Source organism: Petromyzon marinus, chromosome 3 (genome assembly GCF_048934315.1).
Source record: "Petromyzon marinus isolate PM22_M1 ecotype Great Lakes invasive population chromosome 3, UKy_Petmar_22M1.pri1.0, whole genome shotgun sequence".
Classification (NCBI taxonomy): domain Eukaryota; kingdom Metazoa; phylum Chordata; class Hyperoartia; order Petromyzontiformes; family Petromyzontidae; genus Petromyzon; species Petromyzon marinus.
The window spans coordinates 16,484,657-16,505,078 of NC_133669.1; the positions used below are offsets into that span (position 1 = coordinate 16,484,657).

The 20,422-nt window shown below is 42.9% G+C and overlaps 1 protein-coding gene across 3 annotated transcripts in view; it reads left to right on the forward strand.

Annotated features, from left to right (window-relative positions):
- Positions 1 to 995: 995 nt before the first annotated feature.
- The window catches only part of LOC116955398 (myocardin-related transcription factor B-like), an 87,925-nt gene continuing 68,498 nt past the window's right edge, over positions 996 to 20,422 (forward strand). The window contains exons 1-2 of one of the 3 annotated variants that reach the window (XM_032976496.2): positions 996 to 1,283; positions 12,131 to 12,187. In XM_032976496.2, the coding sequence (XP_032832387.2) occupies positions 1,253 to 1,283; positions 12,131 to 12,187 (88 nt within the window). In that variant the 5' untranslated portion in view covers positions 996 to 1,252. The remainder of the gene's footprint in view (positions 1,284 to 12,130; positions 12,188 to 20,422) is intronic. The other 2 variants (XM_032976479.2, XM_076075049.1) reach the window with 2 other exon arrangements.

A 20,422-nucleotide genomic window follows, 5' to 3' on the forward strand; every position in this document is an offset into this window, starting at 1 on the left:
GCGAGGTGTGTCCAGCCAGTAGTTGATTTTGTTGAACCTGGTGTGCACTCAAGAGACCAGGATGGAGTCTCATTTGCAAAACTGACCCGGGGGGGGGGGGTCACTAAAATGGACAAAAGCAAAACAAACTAAATAAAGTACAGCAATGAAGAAAACAGAAATCAGAACATAAACAACCGTGTCACATTATAAATCAAAAGCACAAACCACAAATCATTGCCAGATCGTAAAGTTGGCTCGTGCAGATTGAACCTACTACACTTCAAGTAAAATCACACACTAAGTTACAGAACCCTCTAACCAGTATAACGTGACCATTTTACTCAGCATGAAAACAGACAACGGTGCACGTGGTGACCGTAGCCCCAATGGTTTGCCTGTACCGTACATATCATTACTGTGATCTCACACGGTAATGAAACTTACAAAAGGACAGAGAGCTGCCTTGTATTCAAACTGCACACTGCTCAGTCATCAGGGCTAAACGAAGTGTAATCTTGAACTAAGAACACAAACAAGGTGGGTTATTAAGTCTGAAATCCCCTTCCTCCTTTTAGGACCGTGTACCTCGCTGCTATACATTGGCATACATAGTACATTTACTTTCTGAGTAAAAATTAAGCAGAAACTGATAAACAAATGCGAGTAAAACTTGATGAGAATAAAAGTAATTAACGTCCCTTTATCAAATTTTGACTTTCGTGACTGCAGGAATTAATATTCTTGGTTCTTTCGGTAAAGTCACGTAGATAGAAAACCAAAAATGTATTTTTAATAAAAATAAAATGTCCCTTTATCAATCTACTGCTTTGGAGGGGGTGTCGCATGGGTCTTGCCACAGTGAGAAGAGGAGGAGCCATGTGACACTGCCATGAGTTGAGAATAGAGCGGGCCGATGCTCGGTGCACACACAGCTGGCAATGCGCACGATTCTACTCGGAATAGGCACAATTAACGAGGCACCGTGTGTGGATGTTTATTCCCCTCCGGCAGGAGTTCCAGCGTTGGTTGCGCACAGACAAAGCCGGCCACTCCGCTCACGACGGAGCAGGCGGGGGACCGCAAGCCGCCCCCCTCCACGGCCCTGTGGGGGGCCGAGGGAGGGGGTGCCGGGGATCCCGCGGATTCCGGGGAGGCCGTTGCGGGTGGTGGTGGTGGTGGTGGCGGCGTGGCGGCAGGACTGGCGCCCAGCCCCCAGAGCGAGGCCGTCACCAGCGAATTCCGCGAGCTCTCTCTCACGCCTGCCCGCAGGATGATGATGACGCTCAACGAGCGCCGCAACGGTGAGTAGTGTCCCTGTGTGCTTTGCGTTCTCGCGTTGTTTTATGAATTATAAAATTACGAACTGACTTTATAACTTTTACTATTTTACTAAATAAAGCCCACAAAGCATATTATATCTCTTTTCAGAGACGACATTGCCACAAGTGATTGCTCATCGAAGTGGCTGATATCATCATCATCATCACACATGGGAATTTATAGTTGCAGCGAAATCGTCTAAACGTGTGTTTCAAATGTGGAGTGCAAAACTCAAGGGCATGGAGAAAAATTTACCCAGTTATTACTGTTAAAGTTGGTTTTAAAAGTCCAAGAAAATAACAAGATAGCTTTGCAGATTCAAAAAACAAGTAAATGCTTTCTACCAATACATTGATTTTTTTTCCATAAATACAAGAAGGGGCATGTTAAATAAACACGCATGGGGCTGTGCGATGCCTGAAATAAGTTGATATTTTGCTGAATATTGACGTGTTTGAAACTGGGTGTTTGTAACTGGAGTGGAACACCGCACTTCCGCTCCCAGCTGATGGTGTCACCAGATCAAAGTAGCGCAACGCCTTTACTGCGGGCAGGGGATGGGATCCTCGGATGCATGGTACTTGCAATGCCAGAGGTCATCGCCTGTTCTGTTCGGTCTCCCCATGGCGGCAGGGGGGACAGCAGGCACGTTTCCTTGAGCCACTCGGCAGGCTAATCGGGCGCACTGCAGTCAATCGTTGGGCAGCTCGCATGTGGTGGTGGGGTAAAGTGTGAGTACGCCCACCTCTTCCAAGACATCTGGCCAGCGTAGAAGAGTAGGCCAAATACCCCATAGAGGGGCTCTCTGGAGCTCCGTCTTGCAGGGAGTCCCTTCTGCTAGCAGTGCTGCGAGTAAAAATAATTGCAGGGCTGCACCTTTACCTGTTATATTTTATTGTTTCGTATGATTAAATGTGGGGCGGGGGGGGGTTTCAGCTAAAATTACCATTGAGTGCCCGCTGCAGATGATTTAACTTTATTTACAAAGAGAGCTTTGGAGGAAGTCGCTGGCTTTTAAAGTCAGCACTTAAGTTTCCCTTCATCGAAAGGCGAGTCAAATCTAGCGATGTCCAGCTGGTGTTGTTTATTTGGCTCTGTTGTAACAGTGCACGGTACAGAGGACGAGGTGTGAGTTAATGGGGCGAGAACTTTGGCCGCTAAGGTGAGCCCTTGTGAAATCTTTTGGCTTTACCTTCAGCTTTGCGCTTGTTCAACATCGAGGCTTCTTGGAGATCGCAAAGCATAATAAAAAAGATATACTGTATCTCAGCAGCAGATTCATTTTAAATAAGTCTGCAAACCTATCATATATATAACAAAATGAATAAGCAGGCAATACGTCTTCTTAAAATATTCATCTTTCCACGTAAAATGTTAAAGTATTTCGTACATAACCAATCGGCCAGACCTGCCTTATGGGAATGCATCATTTCAGCAGTATTGTCACAAAACATGAAAACTTGAGCAGATTTGACATATATAGTCTCATCAGCAGTCAGGCTTGCTTGAATCAATTGCTGGTGAACTGCCAGTCGTTACGTACCTTAGATTTAGCTCATCACGGTGTTATCGATCGTTTGGCGTGCAACGATTAGCTCCCTCCCCTCACAATATGATGAATTGTAGTGACTCTGAGTTGCGGTGCAATTCAAAGATCCGTTTTAATATCGTGGTGAATGTAGCGCCTGTTTTGTCTGCAGGGGTTACCTGAACCAATACAGTTTATACATTTAAAAAATTAATATATCTCGAAGGTAAGAATCCATTTTAATTGGCGCATTGTGGCATTGCTTCGATCTCCCATCATCCCCAGTGGTAATCACACTACTTTATTAACAGCCTCAGAAACAATGACTAATTTTAAATAACCAGTTATTTTTTTTCATTGTATGTTCTTCCACACAAATTGCAGCATTAACTATGTTACTATATTACTATTTATTATTCTGTTTTATTTTCATAACAAAATGAAATTTAAAATTGTTTTTCATGTATTTACATATTCAGTATTGAAATATTTACTTTCACGAGTAACAAGATTATCTTACAAGAGTATCTTTTTCACAGTCCATCCTTTCTCTCCCTCTCTGAATGCAGTCGTGTAGAGTTCTAGATGCGATTCGTGAACAGCAAGTTCGTAAATAACAAGGGAATACTGTATTCAGACTACAACAGCAGTTTATCATGTGTGTATGTTGAACATCTTACTATTAAGCAACATATAATATGCGCACATGTTATAGTTGATAATCGATTATCCAGCACGCGATTATCTGGCTTACAAAACATTATCCGCGGTCCCGGGCTGATCGGTGAAACCGGCAAAACAGCTCCAAAGGATGTAACCTGTCTGGCGATCGGCACAATGTGCGTAACAAGAAAAGTAGCTATGCTTGATTTCAGTGTTAAATATTATATACAGTACATTATACACTGCATCCAACTTAACAATGAAAATACTGCACATATATACATCACCCCATGCATAGTCTTCGAGATTGGAGTGGTAAGTACGGTAAACAGTAAATACAGTAACTTTTTAAAGTACGATATATATTTTTATTGGTGGCATTTTCACATCGTAGAAACATTTAAAAACATATAACAACACCGAAAACATTTTATGCAAGAATGCAAAAATAAGTAATTTTAAATAATGATGCGATTATTTGGCTTTTTGAAAATGCGGCTCCTCCCCCCCAAAGCTGCCGGATAATTATCAATTATCTGCTGTATATTTTGCTTCATGGTAGTATAGTATCTGCTGTATATTTTGCTTCATGGTAGTATAGTATGAGGACGTCTGTTAACAAGTTAGGTGCATCAGGTTCACGACAGGCTTGTCGTGAGCCGATCTGACTTGGTCCCTCGCTATACAGATCCGGTCTGCACGACTTACAGGAAATTCCCATCTCCAAACCAACACACTTGTGCATTTCGTTTTTTTCCTCCCTGTTTGGTGGAAACTGCTGTTGGCAGGCTCCTGTTCCGTCCGGCCGGCATGACTCACAGGCGAAGGGGTGAACGTTGCTAATGTTTGCACAGTAAGTTGGGCTGAGTCAACCCAGATGATTTCGGGTCAAGTTCAGATCGCAAATATCAGGTTTCATACACGTGAAATGTGGACAAGATGATGTAAAGCCTCTTCGCATATTTCAATTCGTCAAAAAATATTTTAACCTTAAAGCAAAATGTCGTAGCTGCTTTTACCCGCTGTCTCTCGCAGGAGCCGTCAGTTTTGAATTCCAGATGTCGAAGAGGTGTGGGTGTGTGTGTGAGATTAGCCTTTGACTTCCCAAATAACAAACATGCACCTGTCAAATCAAGGGGGGGGGGGTATTAAGGCTGCTGAGGTAACGGACCTCTGATCCCAGGGACCAGTTGTTGATGAGGGCCACGGCTTTCAGGGTTTACCATATGGTTGCTTGCCACTTACACAACACGGGTAGTCTGTGTCTGTGCACTGCGGGGAGCGGTAGTGTAGCGGTTAGTATGCTGCGCTACCAAACCAGCAACCCGAGTTCAACACCAATGACGAGTATCTGAGCCGGTCCTGGGCATCCCCTAGGTTGACTCAGCCTCAAATTAGTACCTGGTGTAATGTGTAAACATCGCCACTAGGGAGACACAGGCACGGCCGGACGTGGTGCTGGCCACTCACCCCCCTTCGTTTGCCGTGCCAGCCTTCATCAGTGCTCGCTAACAGCACTTGCTCCAATAGTCTGTTAAGGCTATATGGGGGTCTTTGTCTTTGCACTGGGGAAAATCGCTAAATAAAATCAGAATATTTACTTAAATTCGTCTACTAAGATGATCATGAACCAGTCTGGAAATGAATAAAGGTGTTATTTAAATGGGCTGCTCTAATAAAACCTTAACGACTTGTTCACTTGAACAGACAAATGAAACAGTCTCAAGCAATTGCTGGCTTTTCGTTTAAGAGGCATTTAATACACCGAAGAATGATGTTTGAATCGAGGAATGAGACTGACTGCCGGATGGCAGCAGCAGCAGCAGCCTCTGATGCATGACCTTTTCAAGCTGTGAATGTTCATGATAAGCAGTGGACATTAGTGCTGTTGGGTCTGATCATTCCTTCATAAAATGAGCATCTGGTCAGGTTCACTTGAATGGCCGCTACATTTAATTATCTCGCTTAATAATTAGAGGGCATACTTTACTGTTCTAAAGGTACTGACGTTATTTGATTGCAGAGCATTATTATACTGTACGTTAGTGCACCATTGAGTGCAGTTTTATACGCCTGATTTTACAAAGGGCTATCAGATTTCATATCTCATCTCCACCGAACATTTAAAATGCAAGATTAAACATTATTTTGTAAAACTCAATGTCGTTTAGCACGCTAAAAATATGTAGAACTTTAAACGACAGCTTCAATACTCTGCCACATGATCACGTTCAGATACCTGCACTTGTTGAACTTTGTCAGTCTTGAACGACAACATTGACAGTCAAATAAAAAACAAGTACAGAGTGAAACGTTTTTTTTTCTCTAACAAATTGAATCGTAATCTTTGTCCGCAAACACGGTGCAATGCATCACGCAGATAGCATCATCCATACATAGCTCAAAGCAAATATTTATATCTTGATATTGCAGAAATGCAATGTAAATGTAAATCCAACTTGTATGGCAGCATACCTGTTCCTAGCTTTAGTTTCCAACATGTGTGGTAGTTGGGTAATTTCACCTAATTAGCTTACTTATGGGTTGGATGGTATGTAGGGTGGAACTGGTCGTTTTTATGCAAGCAGGTATTAGCTATTGTGTGTGTTTGCACAAGGGTGCGGTGTTGTTACAGCTAATGAAACATGTGTTCAGTCAGTTATATTGATGCAGCTGCTGTTGATGCTGTGTAAATTGCTCCTGTATGTAAGCCTAAATTGGCTCTCGGAGGAGCGGAGAGTTCCACTCGATATAATGTTTAAAACGTTTAATCTCACAAAGCGCTGGCTGGCTCATCCTATCTCCCCATAATCTGCGTTATAGTTTTTTTAAAAGTAGGGAAATAAGGGCTGCGAGACGTAACTGGACGAAAGCTGCAGAGGTTTGGATCGGTCTCCTTTTCAAGCATAAGACGGAATTAGAAATATTTAAATTCTACACATTTTGTTCCACCGTTGATGAATAGCATTGTGGGCGGTGTGCTCTAAATCTTTGCAATCATCGCGGTCATTGCACGAACCGGTTGTTACGAAAGCCACTTTACGTGCACGGAACGATGTGCACGTGCTACATCCTCGTGCGTTGCACTAATTTAAGTGCAGAGAGTCAACGTGCTGTTCGTAAAGCTGCTGTGTGCATGGAGCATGGAAACTAGTAGGTATAAATATAAAGTTTTTTTTATTTAACGCTTGGACACTGATGTTGGCATAGCTCGACTTCAGTTTTAATACTGTAATTCCAATACCAAATAATTGAATTAGGTGGGAAATTGTATCTCTACACCTTTCTAAATGTAACTACATCTCAAGATGGCGGTACAAACAATGGGTGGGGGGGGGGGGATGTGCGTTTGGAAAGTTTGAGGACTAGGGAGGTTTTTATTTGTGGATAGTTTTTATTATTATTTATCGGGGAAGGAGGGTTACAATGCCTGAGGCGAGAGGCAACATCGTAGTCGATGAACAAAGGAAGACGTCTCATGGGAAAAGACGTTCAGTTATTGACAGCAGCCGTGTGCTGCAGAGGTCTTGAGCCTGAACGTGAACAGGGGAAGGGTCTCGGCAGTGCAGGGAGAGGCCTCCAGCTCTTGGAGACAGCAGCCAAGAAGGAACATCCTCCCGTGAGTGAAGAACGACTGAGGGTTTTGGCTGGGGTTGTTAAACTATAATCTGTCAACTGGTTAACCGTTTTCAGAATCGATCAACGATTCGGGAATCACTTATCGATGCCAGGTGGACCGATTGTAATGAATTAACTGATTGGAACGTGTATATTGCGTGCGACTCCGATTGGTCAGTGGCAGCGATCTTAAGGCACCAGCGGCAGACCTCGGTCACGGTGTGGTACATTTTCCTCTAATTTCATGTAGAGGTCAAGGTGCAGCCCTGCAATTGCTTGCTCATGCTACTGATGGTGGACAGGCCTCCACTAGAGCTCTAAGGGGGGTACAGTCGTTATCTCAACACTGACCAGACTTGCTGGAAGAGGTGGGCGTGCTCGCACTTTACCCCACCACAGGTGACCTGACGAGTGACTTATTTGTACTGCTGGGGCGGACATGTTTCAGGTGGTGCCGCCACCATCAATAGGCCAACTGTTCATAACCTGACTCTTACACTACTTGACCCGCACAGGTGAAAGGTGTTAGGTGGCAGAGTGCACAGGTGAAGAGTGTCGAGGTGTTGTCAATGCATTTACAATTTTTGAATAAATTAATAATAAGAATTGATATTAGAAAAATCGCATCATCAAGCAGAGGGGGGAGGGGGGGGGACCTTTATGGTTTGGACTGACTGAAAAAAGAAACCTCTGGAAATATAATTGGCTCCTATTCAAAGTGTATTTGTAAGCTCCACCATGTCCAATGTAATCTACGCGGCAAAGGTGCACGGTAGATAAATATGCGATCGTGCCCTAATTTTTGTGTCTGTTTATAAACGTGTTTAACATTACCGACGCGACCCTCTGGCTCCCCCCGATGTACCTCCAGCCTGAAAAAGAAAGATAATTATTATGAATGACTGCTAAAACACTGCTCCTTAGGCTTGTAAACATGCTCAATGATTGTCCGAGCACTGTTTGACAAATGTAGAATTTATTTGAACATTCAGACAATGTTTGCTGCAATGGCAGCTCTTATTTATGTAAATTGGCTAATTCATCATACGCAGCATGCTGCAATCTGTCTTCAGGGAAGTGACGTTCATAGTTAATGACAACTGTTTTAGTTTCTGTGCAACAGAGTTAGGATTTCAATTACAAACAAAGAATGGCGTAAAATAAGGAACAGGTCCCGTTTAAAAATGTTCTTTCTAGTGCGTGCAGCGGTACATTAGGACGTGACCCTACTCTGTTTGGTATATGTTTTTTTTTTGTTGCAAACGGTGGCCCACAGCTGGTTAAGGTTTTCTTGGCCTAGCGATAGCGCATTCATTGACCGTTGCAGAGGTTCGCGGTTCGAATCCAGCAGCCGCCCTGGTTATTACTGCAGGTGTAACAACTATAGCAATAAACGCCGCCGTCGCCTGCTTCAGAGTGGACAATAAAAGGTCAAATGACGTCATTCGTATGAGTTAGGCCATTGTGTGCCGGCGTCAGCGTCAAAATTTGTCAAATTCTAAGAATTACCTGCCAATTACTCAATTGCGATTTAACCTTGGCAATCATCGCCCACTACTGGCAGACCTAATGGCCCAGGTCACCCTTGCAAATGAGACTCTTTCTGGTCCCTTGCGTGCCCACGCAGTTAAACAAAATAAACTGGGAAACTTTTGATAGTAAAATGTTGCATCTGTTGTAGTTCCCGGGGATTTAAAAAATGTGTTAGCAAAAGCATAACGTCACTCTTGTTGTCCGCTGAACCAACAAAACATGGATTATGCCGATTGTCACTGGCATCGAATAACTGTTCAGAAACCTACAGATCGATTGGGCCACCTATTTTTTTTTCATTTTTTTGGATATCACGTCAAAAAAAGCTACGATATCTAAATAAATGATAAAAACCTTGAGAAAGAATTTTTAAAACATTTGCTTGCAAATAAATAATAGGACGTGGATTGTTATGAAAAAAGTGCATTCATATTTGCTCCACCGTTAGAGATCAATCACCGTTTCATGGATAATAAAGGTGTTTTGGGTTAGATTGTGTCAATATAAATGTGTCGTGAAACCCGCCACCACCCGACACAACCAATTGGTAAAGTTTGTCACGTAAAATTTGTGACTAGTTCAGCACACCTGTGTTTTGGAGAGTAAACCAACATTTACAATTATTCTCGAATTGTAAATGTAACACACCGGTGTGCTGAACTAGTAACAAATTGGCATGTTTCATTTACCTGACAAACATTGCTAACTGGCTGTGTCGGGTGGTGGCGGGTTTCACGACACATTTATCTTTATGCGATCTAATCCAAAAAAAACTCTTATGGATAATATTGGTCGCGAAAGCTTGCTATGTGTTAAACTAAACTTGCTATGTGTTAAACTAAACTCAACTCGTTTCATGGTCTGCATGCAAGAACCATGTTGTTGTGCTGGTAGACCAGTATCAAAAGTGAATATTTGTAGTATATAAATATTTGTAGTATATAGCCTATGATTTCTTCCTTAAGTGCAATAGATCCAATATGTAATGCCTCATTGCTATAGTATATTAAATAAAAAGTCATTCCACCCATCACGGTTCTTTTTTTAACCACTCAAGCAAGCTTTCAACCTGTGGCTTCAAAAATACATTTAAATTGGTCTATTTGTATAAAAACGGCTTATACAAAAATGTTTCCACTCTACTTAAATCATTTGCTCGGTTCGCTGGCAACGCCTTCCCCCTTGCGCAATGTAATTCAGAGAGAGTGTTCTTTTTCAGGTATCAACAAAAGTAGTAAACACTAAACCTTGGGCCAAATGCAGTTTGTGTGTGGAATCTCTAGGACAGATATGGTGGGCTTTGTGACATGTCTGTGACTTGTGTCACAGAGCCCAGAAGTCACTCCATGCTTTATAACTAAAAATTCACGAGTTAAAATCAACTCAGCCTATCATCCCTCTGGAATTGATCAGATAACATCTTGGGATCTCCTTAGCCAGCACCAAAATATGACCATAGGTTTTTCCCCTTTTTTCTGGCAGCAAAACAGGTGTTAAGATGTTAAAACTCCTTTTGGTGTCCTCTGGTCTAACACCGTTTGAGACGAGGCTCAAAAGAAAGCTGTCTCTGGTGTGGACCAATCAGTTTCAAAGACAATACATATATTATCAGTGTTTTTTGTTTGCATTCTGACCACAAGTATTGTGGTTAATGCAGACATGATTCCTTGTTAAAGGTTTCAGTTTGGTGTTTTAACATCTTAACACCTGTTTTGGTGCCAGGAAAAATGGGAAAAACCTATTATCATTGATCAAATAACTTTTGATTTGTGGGTAGTCGGCAGAAGTTGTTATGTGGATAGACTGGTCCCCATAATGTAGATTTTTTTTCACCACAGCTCAGGACAGAACTCGTATAGAGGTGAGTATTGACAAAGCCCGTCCTGGAGAGGTGTATATCTTTTATGATGCTTCCAGTTGCATGGCAAAATATATTTAAGATTGACTTCTTGTATTATATCCACAAAAAACTACTTAAAATAAAATTTGCGAAATATTCTCATGCAAGATCCTTCTGCCAAATGGTATTAGACTTGGAAAGCCATCCTTTGATGATAAATTATGTTTATTATTGCTCTTATTATGACAATCAATCTTAATTTCTATTTGATTCTCTTAATAACAAATGTTTCATGAACGAGTGATGCAGTAAATGATTGCATCTTACCCAAGTAAATTATATTTTAAATTATATCAAGCGACTTTTACACCACTGTTAAATTGTCATTGGCGTTTTCTATTGTGCGTTTCATGTTGTGTACAATTAAACGTTTGTCTCATTATAGTGTTAATGTTTACAACGAGAGATGATACAATCATTTACAGATTTATGTATTTTTTAATTCTCACGCAATTTCTCACACATCTTTTACTCTGTTGCATTGTTCATATAACTTCAAAAAATGTTCTTATTGATTTACAATATAAACAGTTTTGTCTCTAAGAGAACAAACTAAAGTTTTGTTTGTTTTATGAAGACGAATACCAATGTATAATACGTAATGCTTATACGCTGCCTGCTCAAATATAGTTTCAAATTGCTGCAAAAATAAATTCTTAAAAAATAATTGTTGCTATATCACTACAGTTGCACACATTTTCTACGGTTGAAATGCAATGAATCCAAATAGACAGTTGCCAAGGGGAAAATGAACAGTGTTACATCTTGCCCTGCGTGACCATTCATGGAGGGGGGGGGGGGGAATGAAGGTGCAGTCGTTAGCCCACTGAGCTATTCCCAGTTATGGCCGATTCCGTCGGCAAGTGACGTTGGAACTGATCCATGGCCCTTTTACCCTTCGCTAAAATACACGGAGCGGCATCGTCAAAAGTGTGATCAAATAACCTGCACGTGCGAGCGATTGACAAAGGGCCGTAAATAATGTATTGTTACGTAACCATTCATACCGTAAAAACCGTAAATACAGACCGTAACAATAAAGGATATCCTTGAACAAAAGTATACTCTTATTGTAATTCAATATTACAAGCATGATTACCGGTGTTGCTCAATGTGGGAAGCCTTAAAAACTGTTTGCGCTGCTGTCTTACAAATAAAACAATGTGGTTGCAGCACTGTTTTAAAACGTGTCACAAATTTAAAATGCGTTTTCCCATGAAATGTGATGGCGGCTGAGTTACGTTCCCGTACAGGAGAGGGAGGTTTTATTGAATGAAAGTGAAAAAAATTAATGGGGCCTTTATATATTTATTTGCATTCGGTGTGTGCTGTGATAGAGCATTTGAAGAATGTTCTTCCTCGTGTTATGCCAGCTTGCACAGCTTTAGGCCCATCAGGAATATGTTGCGCATGAGCGAGAGTGGGCAGGTTGAGCAAGTTAAATCGCGATTGGGAGGCACGCAAGCCTTCGTGTTTTCTAGCTTCAACTCATTTGTTAACATGTGTGGCTGTGCGCTTGACAATATTGTTTTATGATAAAAAACTGATTTCCACTTTCATCTTTGATTTTTGACGTCACGTTTCAGAGCCGGATAGAAAACATCAGGAAACAAAACCGCACCGTTTGATCGAAATCAACAAAGGTTAGTTCCACGGGTCCTTTTTTTACTTGTTCATTTCATCGTTATTTATGAAGACCACGAGTCATTGTTACATGTAGCTGCTGTGATCTGTTGCCAGTGCATTTCCAGTGTTGGCAATCAGTAAATGTTTGCTTGGCACTTGTTTAATGCGACGAAGCTGCATTGAAAATCTCAACACGTTCGTCAACAACACTGTGGCCTTTAGAGAAACGAATATGTAATGGGTGACGTTTTGGGGAATGGCCCTTCTTCATCGCACATAGTACAGAAAGGTCAGGGAGAAGGAGTGCGCGATGATCCAGTTCCCGAAAAGTTCAGTATGATATATATCCATATTTCTTTTAAGGTCACAGTGGTATTGACGAATGTGTTGAGATTGTGTTGTTCACTGTGCTTGTGCACCACTTGCCAACGCAGCAGCGTCGCAAAAATTATTTGAATTTAAAAGTCTGTGTTACTGCTGTCCCGCTTCTTCATTAATAAACGCCGGCGGTGAACAAACTCACGATGTGGAAAAAGTTTTAAACGATGGCGCCGTACGGTAAGAGCATATTGTTTGAAACGTCGGTGTAACATAAAAGTAAAGTTGAGTTAAAGTAAACGGTGTACGCTGAGAGCAGCAACACAAAAGCTTGATGGGGTGAAGCATTACCGTTTGGTTAAAAGTGTGATCCATGTTAAATGTGAGTTAATCTGCAGTATAAATCATTTCAGTCTCCTCTAGTCGTTTGGGATAAGTGAATAAAACTGTGCTTTATAGCTCTACAGGTATGGTTATCATTAGCGATGTTAATTAGAGCCACGTGAATTCTCATTTTTAGCCTTTATATGGTTGTATGTGCACATGGACATTACATAATACATATTAAATGCATCATGTTGTTCGTTCACATGCAAGCATAAAAGACAAAGATCCCCCATTTAGCCTTTAATAGCATGTTGGGGCAAGTGCTGTTAGTGAGCACCTATGAAGGCCGGCACGACACACCAGGGGGTGGGTGATCAGCACCACATCCGCTCGCCTTTGTCTTTCCAATGCTGATGTTTACACACCGCATCAGGACCTAATTTTAGGTTGAGTCGAACTCGGGGAGGCCCAGGACCGGTTCAAATATTCGTCACCGATGTTCATTATGAGCAGGAATAGAACTCATGTCGCTGGTTTGCTAGGGCAACGTGCTCACCACTGCACTATCACATGCGTACACAAAGATAGACGAATGTCCCCCATATAGTCTGAACAGACTGATTGGGTAGTTGCTGTTAATGAGCACCAACGAGTCGACTTAGGGGAGGCCCAGGACCAGTTCAGATACTCGTCACTGGTGTTGGCCGTGAGCAGGAATCGCACTCGTCTCGCTGGGTTCGTAGCGCAGTGCGCTAACCGCTACATTACCGCTCCCAACATGCATACACACATACCCACACTAAACACTGTTGACGACTCATTCATTATGCAGGCTCAGCGCACCACTTGAAGCACATACCTTATAACTTAATTAATTAAGTGTCACGTTGACGCTGAGCTGCCGCAATCACGTCTCCACAATGTGTCCACAATTATGGCTGCTAGCATCATCTGTCACAGCTTACATGGATAATATCTTAATGTATAATGATCAGAACCCCTTAGCAGACTTCGAAATTGACCCGTGCAATTAAGTCTTTACTGAGCAGCCCCAGCTTAGCGTCTCACCAGCAGCCTGCGGCTACAGATGCTTCGTGCGAAGGCAGACCTCGACTTGTCACCCGCTGGTGGAAAAATAAGCATTCGCACGTCATTGCGCGGAATATAAAGTAACAACACAGATAAGCAGACGATACGTCTCCTTCATGTATCTGTCTCTCCACGTAAAAATATAAAAGTATTTTTCTACACAACTGTCAGCCCCGTGATGCTGAAATTATGCACTGACCAGAAAGCAGCGGGATCTGATGGTCGTGTAAAATATGCTTTTTGTATTTTTCTTGCGGAGAAACATATCTGAAGAAGACACCCTGGCAGAGCTCGCTGTCTCCTTGTCCCTCTCTGGTTGCAGACGAGCGTTAATGACAGTGTGCAGGCACCCAAATCCCTCTTAAGGCTGTTTTTCATTGGCCCTGTGTGTGGCCTTCCATGCATCCTGTGCCGTGTGTATGTCTCTATACCGGGTTCCGCTAGCTGTAGAATACTCCCCGTCAGCGGATGTGCTACTTGTACAAGAGTTTTACGTGTCTTACCTGTGATCAACAGTGGCTGTCCTATGGAGGACATTTGCCATCCTTCGCGGGAATGTGGCGTTTTACTGCCGGCTCAGGGCCGTCTGGAACGCTTTTCCGATATTAGGAAGCCACTGGAGCTATGACACTTTTAAATCATCTAGATTGACAAAACTAATTTCTTTAGAACTGCTTTTTGTGTTTGGTTTGCAGTCCTTTCCCCCGCACCTCCGATTATCACGGTTGGCTATGTATAATGCAAAAGAAGTTCAACATACATACAGGTGGAAATGAGCATTGTTACCCATGCTTGTTTAAGCCTGAAGATACATTCCTATACACATCATTAAATCATCTGTGCTCTACAATTGCTCAATGAATGCTGTGTCTCTCTCAAAGTGTGACTGCATTTGCATCCAGTAAATATGGGGGGTGCTGCCCTAGTGTAATATTACACTGGACTTGCAATCCAGAGGTTGGCGGTTCAAACTGCTGGTGAGGGCAGTTGAAAAAAAGGGTCAGTTTCTTAAATTCCAAATATCGACAGGAAGTGTGTGGGTACTCCCAACACTCCATACGACAGGAAGTGTGTGGGTACTCCCAACACTCCATAGATGTCTCACCAGCGTGGAAGAGTAGACCAAATGTTCCCTAGCAGGCCCTCTAGTGGAGACCGCTGCCAGCAGTGGCATGACCTAAATGTCTCACTAGCGTGAAAGAGTAGACCAATGCTCCCTAGCAGGCCCTTGAGTGGAGGCCCTTCTGCCAGCAGTGGCATGACCAAGAAATTGCATTGCTGCACCCTTACTCTGTTATCCTTACTCTTTGGTTCTTTCGGTAAAGCACGTAGGTATAAAATTAAATAAATCACGACGTTTCGGGCGCAACAAAAGCGTCCATCATCAGGTGGGAAAGCATGTTCTGCTGCTGAGGCAGACTGTTTTAAAAGGTTTGAAATGGGTGTAGCCCAAGGGTCATAAAGAAGTGGCCGAGGCTAGTGATGTTAATGTGGGAAATTAGCATGATGTAAATGTGGGAATTAGCATGGTGTTAGTGTGGGAAATTAGCATATAACTGTAGAAAAGAAGAAGGAAAGCGGCCTGTTACCCTTGTCTATCCTATCTTTAGTAAATCCCATTGTTTACATATGCTCATGTAATACCTAGCCCTTGGGATAAATTAGTAATGACCTAAAGTGCCTATAACTAATTTATTTTGTTGTCCATTTTTACATTAACTGAAACGCAAAGTATCCAGCAAAGGGGAAGGTCTGTTCACCAGCAACACCTCTGCCAGCACCCTCTCATAAATGGAGAAGCTAGAAATATTCTGTCATCGTTGGGATGCGCCAACGATGACAGAATTGATGATACCAAAACTCAACTGCACCAAGTGTTTGTTTCAACGAAACGAGTTTGGCGGTTGTGGTACGACCTGGAGGGGGAGCTGGGGGGGGGCGGTACTGGGGGCAACATCCACTCTGGGATTGGATCAGAATATTCTTGTCACTATTGAAATGTTCTCTGAGCACAACCAAGGGTTGGGGAGCTCTCAAGAAAGGGTGGTGAGTGGGGGCTACATTGACACATTACACCTTCACGATACGACCACATGAGTTTCACACAAAACGTCGTACCTAACTGCAAAATTTGGCTGTAAGGATTGGGTTTTTTTTTCAACTTAACTTACCGGTAGAGCTGAAACAATAATAATTGGTGGGGTAACGCTTGTACACCACGTGACGATTTAATTTGTTATGGCAGGTGGTGGAGGATTTTAACGACACAAATATGACCAGGTCGTTACGTGACCACACCCAAACACCTATTATGAATCGCAATCTTGGCTGCGAAAATGTAGTGCTTCCGAATGTGCACTTTGGCAGCCTCACGAGCTATCTAAATGGGGCATGGCTCCTCCCTGGTATCTAATTAGTGTAACTGATCCTGGCGATTGGATTAGAATATTTTCACTTATTAAACATATGACAATGTAAGTTGTAAATAATTATTAACGGGACTAGTTTGTCCTTTTTTAATGTTGCTGGAAATACAGCTTTTAGTAATTGAAGCTATAAGCCAATATATTAATGAGTAAATTAGTAAGGATCAAGGTAGTCTAAGGCACTTGGGAACTTCTGTGGTCAGATGTTTAAATAAGAGATGTTTTTACAATTGTCAAAAGTTTGATGCGCATGTAGAGTTGAACTCCAAAATTCCCTAGGGATATAGACAGGAGGTTTTTGTGGACCCTGTATTCTATGGCACATCGTGATTTAGCTCCAAAAATCCACGGGAATTTTTTTGGGAGTTTTTTTCTCTGGGGCTGCTCAATAAATAATTTACACATTGTAGGCGTAGTGGTGCAAATGAGTAACTCCAGCAATCTGCAACATAAATTCGGATTACTATATCCTGGAATTTTTTTTATATATATAAGTCCTCAACGGATTCATCAACAGATGTCACTGTTTGAAAGTGACCAGGCATTAATAGTACGACTGCACAGAATTATACAAGACCAATATTCACAGGTCGCAAAGATAAAGATAATTCCTCGGGTGTTATTTGTGACAAATTCAGTGTAAATGGAACAATAGTTGGGGGGTGGAGTAGGAGGTGTTGGGATCCTAGGGCTTTTCAATTTAGAGCAAAATGTAACATTTTTGATGACTGAAATTGCTAAAAGTATTAGCAAGAGCTTTGGATAGAATCATTTGTCATGATAATTTTGACAAAATGTCCTGCCTTAATTGTGCACTTAACCAGCATGGTGAGGTATGGTTAAACAACAACCTCTATCACTTGTGCATAAACCAACAGCCCCCGTTAATTTTAGAGTTTGGAAGAATTGGAGTTCTGTATATAAAACGTTAAACATTCTGAAGGTTTCATAGCTGTCATCAGGGAGTTGTATGAATAGGTATTGGAATATGCAAGAGCGAGCTATCTTATCGGGTTATTGTTAAAAGTTTCGAAAGTGGCAGCCCCATGAGCAATTAGTAGAACCTCAGGGAGTAGGCCTCAGTGTCGGCTGGGGTCAAGCAAGTCTATGTGCTGTCACCTTTTCTTTTCATCCGTTTTGTTGACAGTCCTCTCGAGAATGTAATTTTGTGGTTAACATTGGAATAGGAGAGACTGGTGTAAGTGGAGTAGCATAGGATGACGATGATGATGTAGCCTCTTAATAAAGGGAACACCTGGTTTCAAAGTCAAGAGCCCGGCTATGTAACCAGATCCTGCTTCAGGGCTCATTACATCACACGCGTAGTATTTTAAAAGGATTGTTCTATCGTCTCAAATGGGGTGATATTGTTGACCAAGGCACTCTTCCACGGTCATTATTTTACTTTTCATTTTTGCTTAAGTTATTGTTTTTTTGAGGGGGGGGGGGTGGGTGGAGGGGTGGGGGTTGAGGTGGCGGGGGGTTGAGGTGGCAGGGGGTTGAGGTGGCGGGGGGTTGAGGTGGCGGGGGGTTGAGGTGGCGGGGGGTTGAGGTGGCGGGGGGTTGAGGTGGCGGGGGGTTGAGGTGGTGGGGGGTTGAGGTGGCGGGGGGTTGAGGTGGCGGGGGGTTGAGGTGGCAGGGGGTTGAGGTGGCGGGGGGTTGAGGTGGCGGGGGGTTGAGGTGGCGGGGGGTTGAGGTGGCGGGGGGTTGAGGTGGCGGGGGGTTGAGGTGGCGGGGGGTTGAGGTGGCGGGGGGTTGAGGTGGCGGGGGGTTGAGGTGGCGGGGGGTTGAGGTGGCGGGGGGTTGAGGTGGCGGGGGGTTGAGGTGGCGGGGGGTTGAGGTGGCGGGGGGTTGAGGTGGTGGGGGGTTGAGGTGGCGGGGGGTTGAGGTGGCGGGGGGTTGAGGTGGCGGGGGGTTGAGGTGGCGGGGGGTTGAGGTGGCGGGGGGTTGAGGTGGCGGGGGGTTGAGGTGGCGGGGGGTTGAGGTGGCGGGGGGTTGAGGTGGCGGGGGGTTGAGGTGGCGGGGGGTTGAGGTGGCGGGGGGTTGAGGTGGGGGAGTAGTAGCGCAGTGGACCAAGACAGTGGGGGCGCTGTGGTGGCGAGATGTTAACTCCCTCACCTGGTATACAGGAAGTCATGGGTTCGATCCCTACCCTGACGTCTGTATATTTGGAGTTTGCATGTTCTCCCCGTGGTCGCTTGGATTTTTCTCCAGGCCCTCCGGTTTTCCCTCCACATTTAGACTCGACATGCGTTTAGAGTAGTTGTCTGCTGTACATTTACACGTGGTAAGCCACTTCGTTGAGCCATCATTTGTGGGCAGGTCGCTTCTGAAAAAGAGCTGCATAGCTCTGATTTGTGGGATTAACGTACGGTAATTTTCAAGTTTACACTAGTAAAGGGGGGTATGGTTAACTTTTTAACTCCTGTAGCTCGTGACCATGAATGCTTTAAAGTATTGAGACCTTCAGATATATGTTGCAGTTGTAAAAAAAAGCATCTTTATAAGCATGTTAAAAGTAGTGGTAATCATAACAAAATGATTGCCGCAACTCAGATGATAAATTGCTGACCATTTAAACTGAACATTTTTTTTTTTCCCATGACGCAAAGTGGTCTTCAAAGAGCATGGTAAATTGGATCAATTATTTTAAAATATATTTTTTTATGTGTAAGGTTTTAATTGCATGAATTGATTTCCATGAAAATAAATTAATGTTTAAACCAAGACCCACTACCGTTGTTTATACTCGGCCAGAAGTTGATAATTGACCCGCTCCTATCCGTCCGATCTGGTTCTAACTATCCAGCTGATGTTTACTCGACATTAAGGGAAAAGAGATTCAGAGACTTAGGTCTGCACTGTAAGAGCCTCTCCCTCGCAATGCAGGGACCATTGGTGCAGCGGAGAGAGGTGGATATTGTACGTATATACATTATTCTCTCGTTATTCACGTTCCAAAGATGGTCGTGTATTGCATTTTTTGCGGATGGTATTGGCCTATGGAAGCTTATATTTTTTATGAATTATTTGAAATTGACAAATAAGCTGTTAAAAGCATTAAAATTATAATAACACGAACATTTTAATTGGTTATTATGAACATAAAGTAAATAAAAAAAACTATTAAAGTATCAAGTAATTCTAAATTAACTTACCTTAAATTATGATGATGCTATACATCATCACTTTATCTCATCACTTCACATTCTCTCTCATCACTTTATCTCATCACTGTTTCTCTCTCAGTGCAGTGTCGAGTTCCAGATGCTGTTCGCGTATAGCCAAAATTGCGGATAGCAAGCTCGTGAATAACGAGAGAATACTGTACATATGTTGAACTTCTTTCGCACGGTGCGTAGCCAACCGTGCTAATCGGAGGTAAAGTGTTAATTCCATTTTGACTTGATAATAATGAAATGTTTAATGTGGTACATTTGGTATTTATGCCATTATTATCGTGCAGGGCGATCATGAAAGCTATTTGTTTCGCATATATAGTCTGCAGTAATTGTCCAGTAGGGGGCAATGGTACTACGTGTAATCCCAATCCAAGCCTTTTGCGTGTAGACTTTCCGAATTCGGAAAATTTGCTCTATGACGCCGACACAATGTCCTCATTCCGAATGATGTCGGGGATCTTTGACATTCACTGTGAAGCAGACAGTGTGCATTTTTCATGGTTAATACACACCGCAGTATTAACCAGGGCAGCCTGCCGTAACGAAATCTCTGATACAAGCTGTGCACCCGCTACCAATAGGCCACGTCATTGCCCAATGAATGCGCTGCAGGAGCTCATGCGTGTTGTTTTTTACCCAGGATTTGAATGGGGAAACCCCCACTCACAGGGGCAACTCGGTGTCATCCTATGCGAGGCAACGATGTCTGCCGAAGGTACTGCCACAAATTGCTTGGCCTGTGATCTTACAGGGCTGAGAAAGTAATTCTCCACCTCGTCGTGCTTGCGAGACAAGGGGAGCAATATGTTGCTTATAAAAATAAAATGAAAGCGAGCCATGGAATTTGTATGTGACTGTTTTAACCGCAATGGGTTTCTCCACATTTAGTGTTTGTAGGCTTGTGCCAATG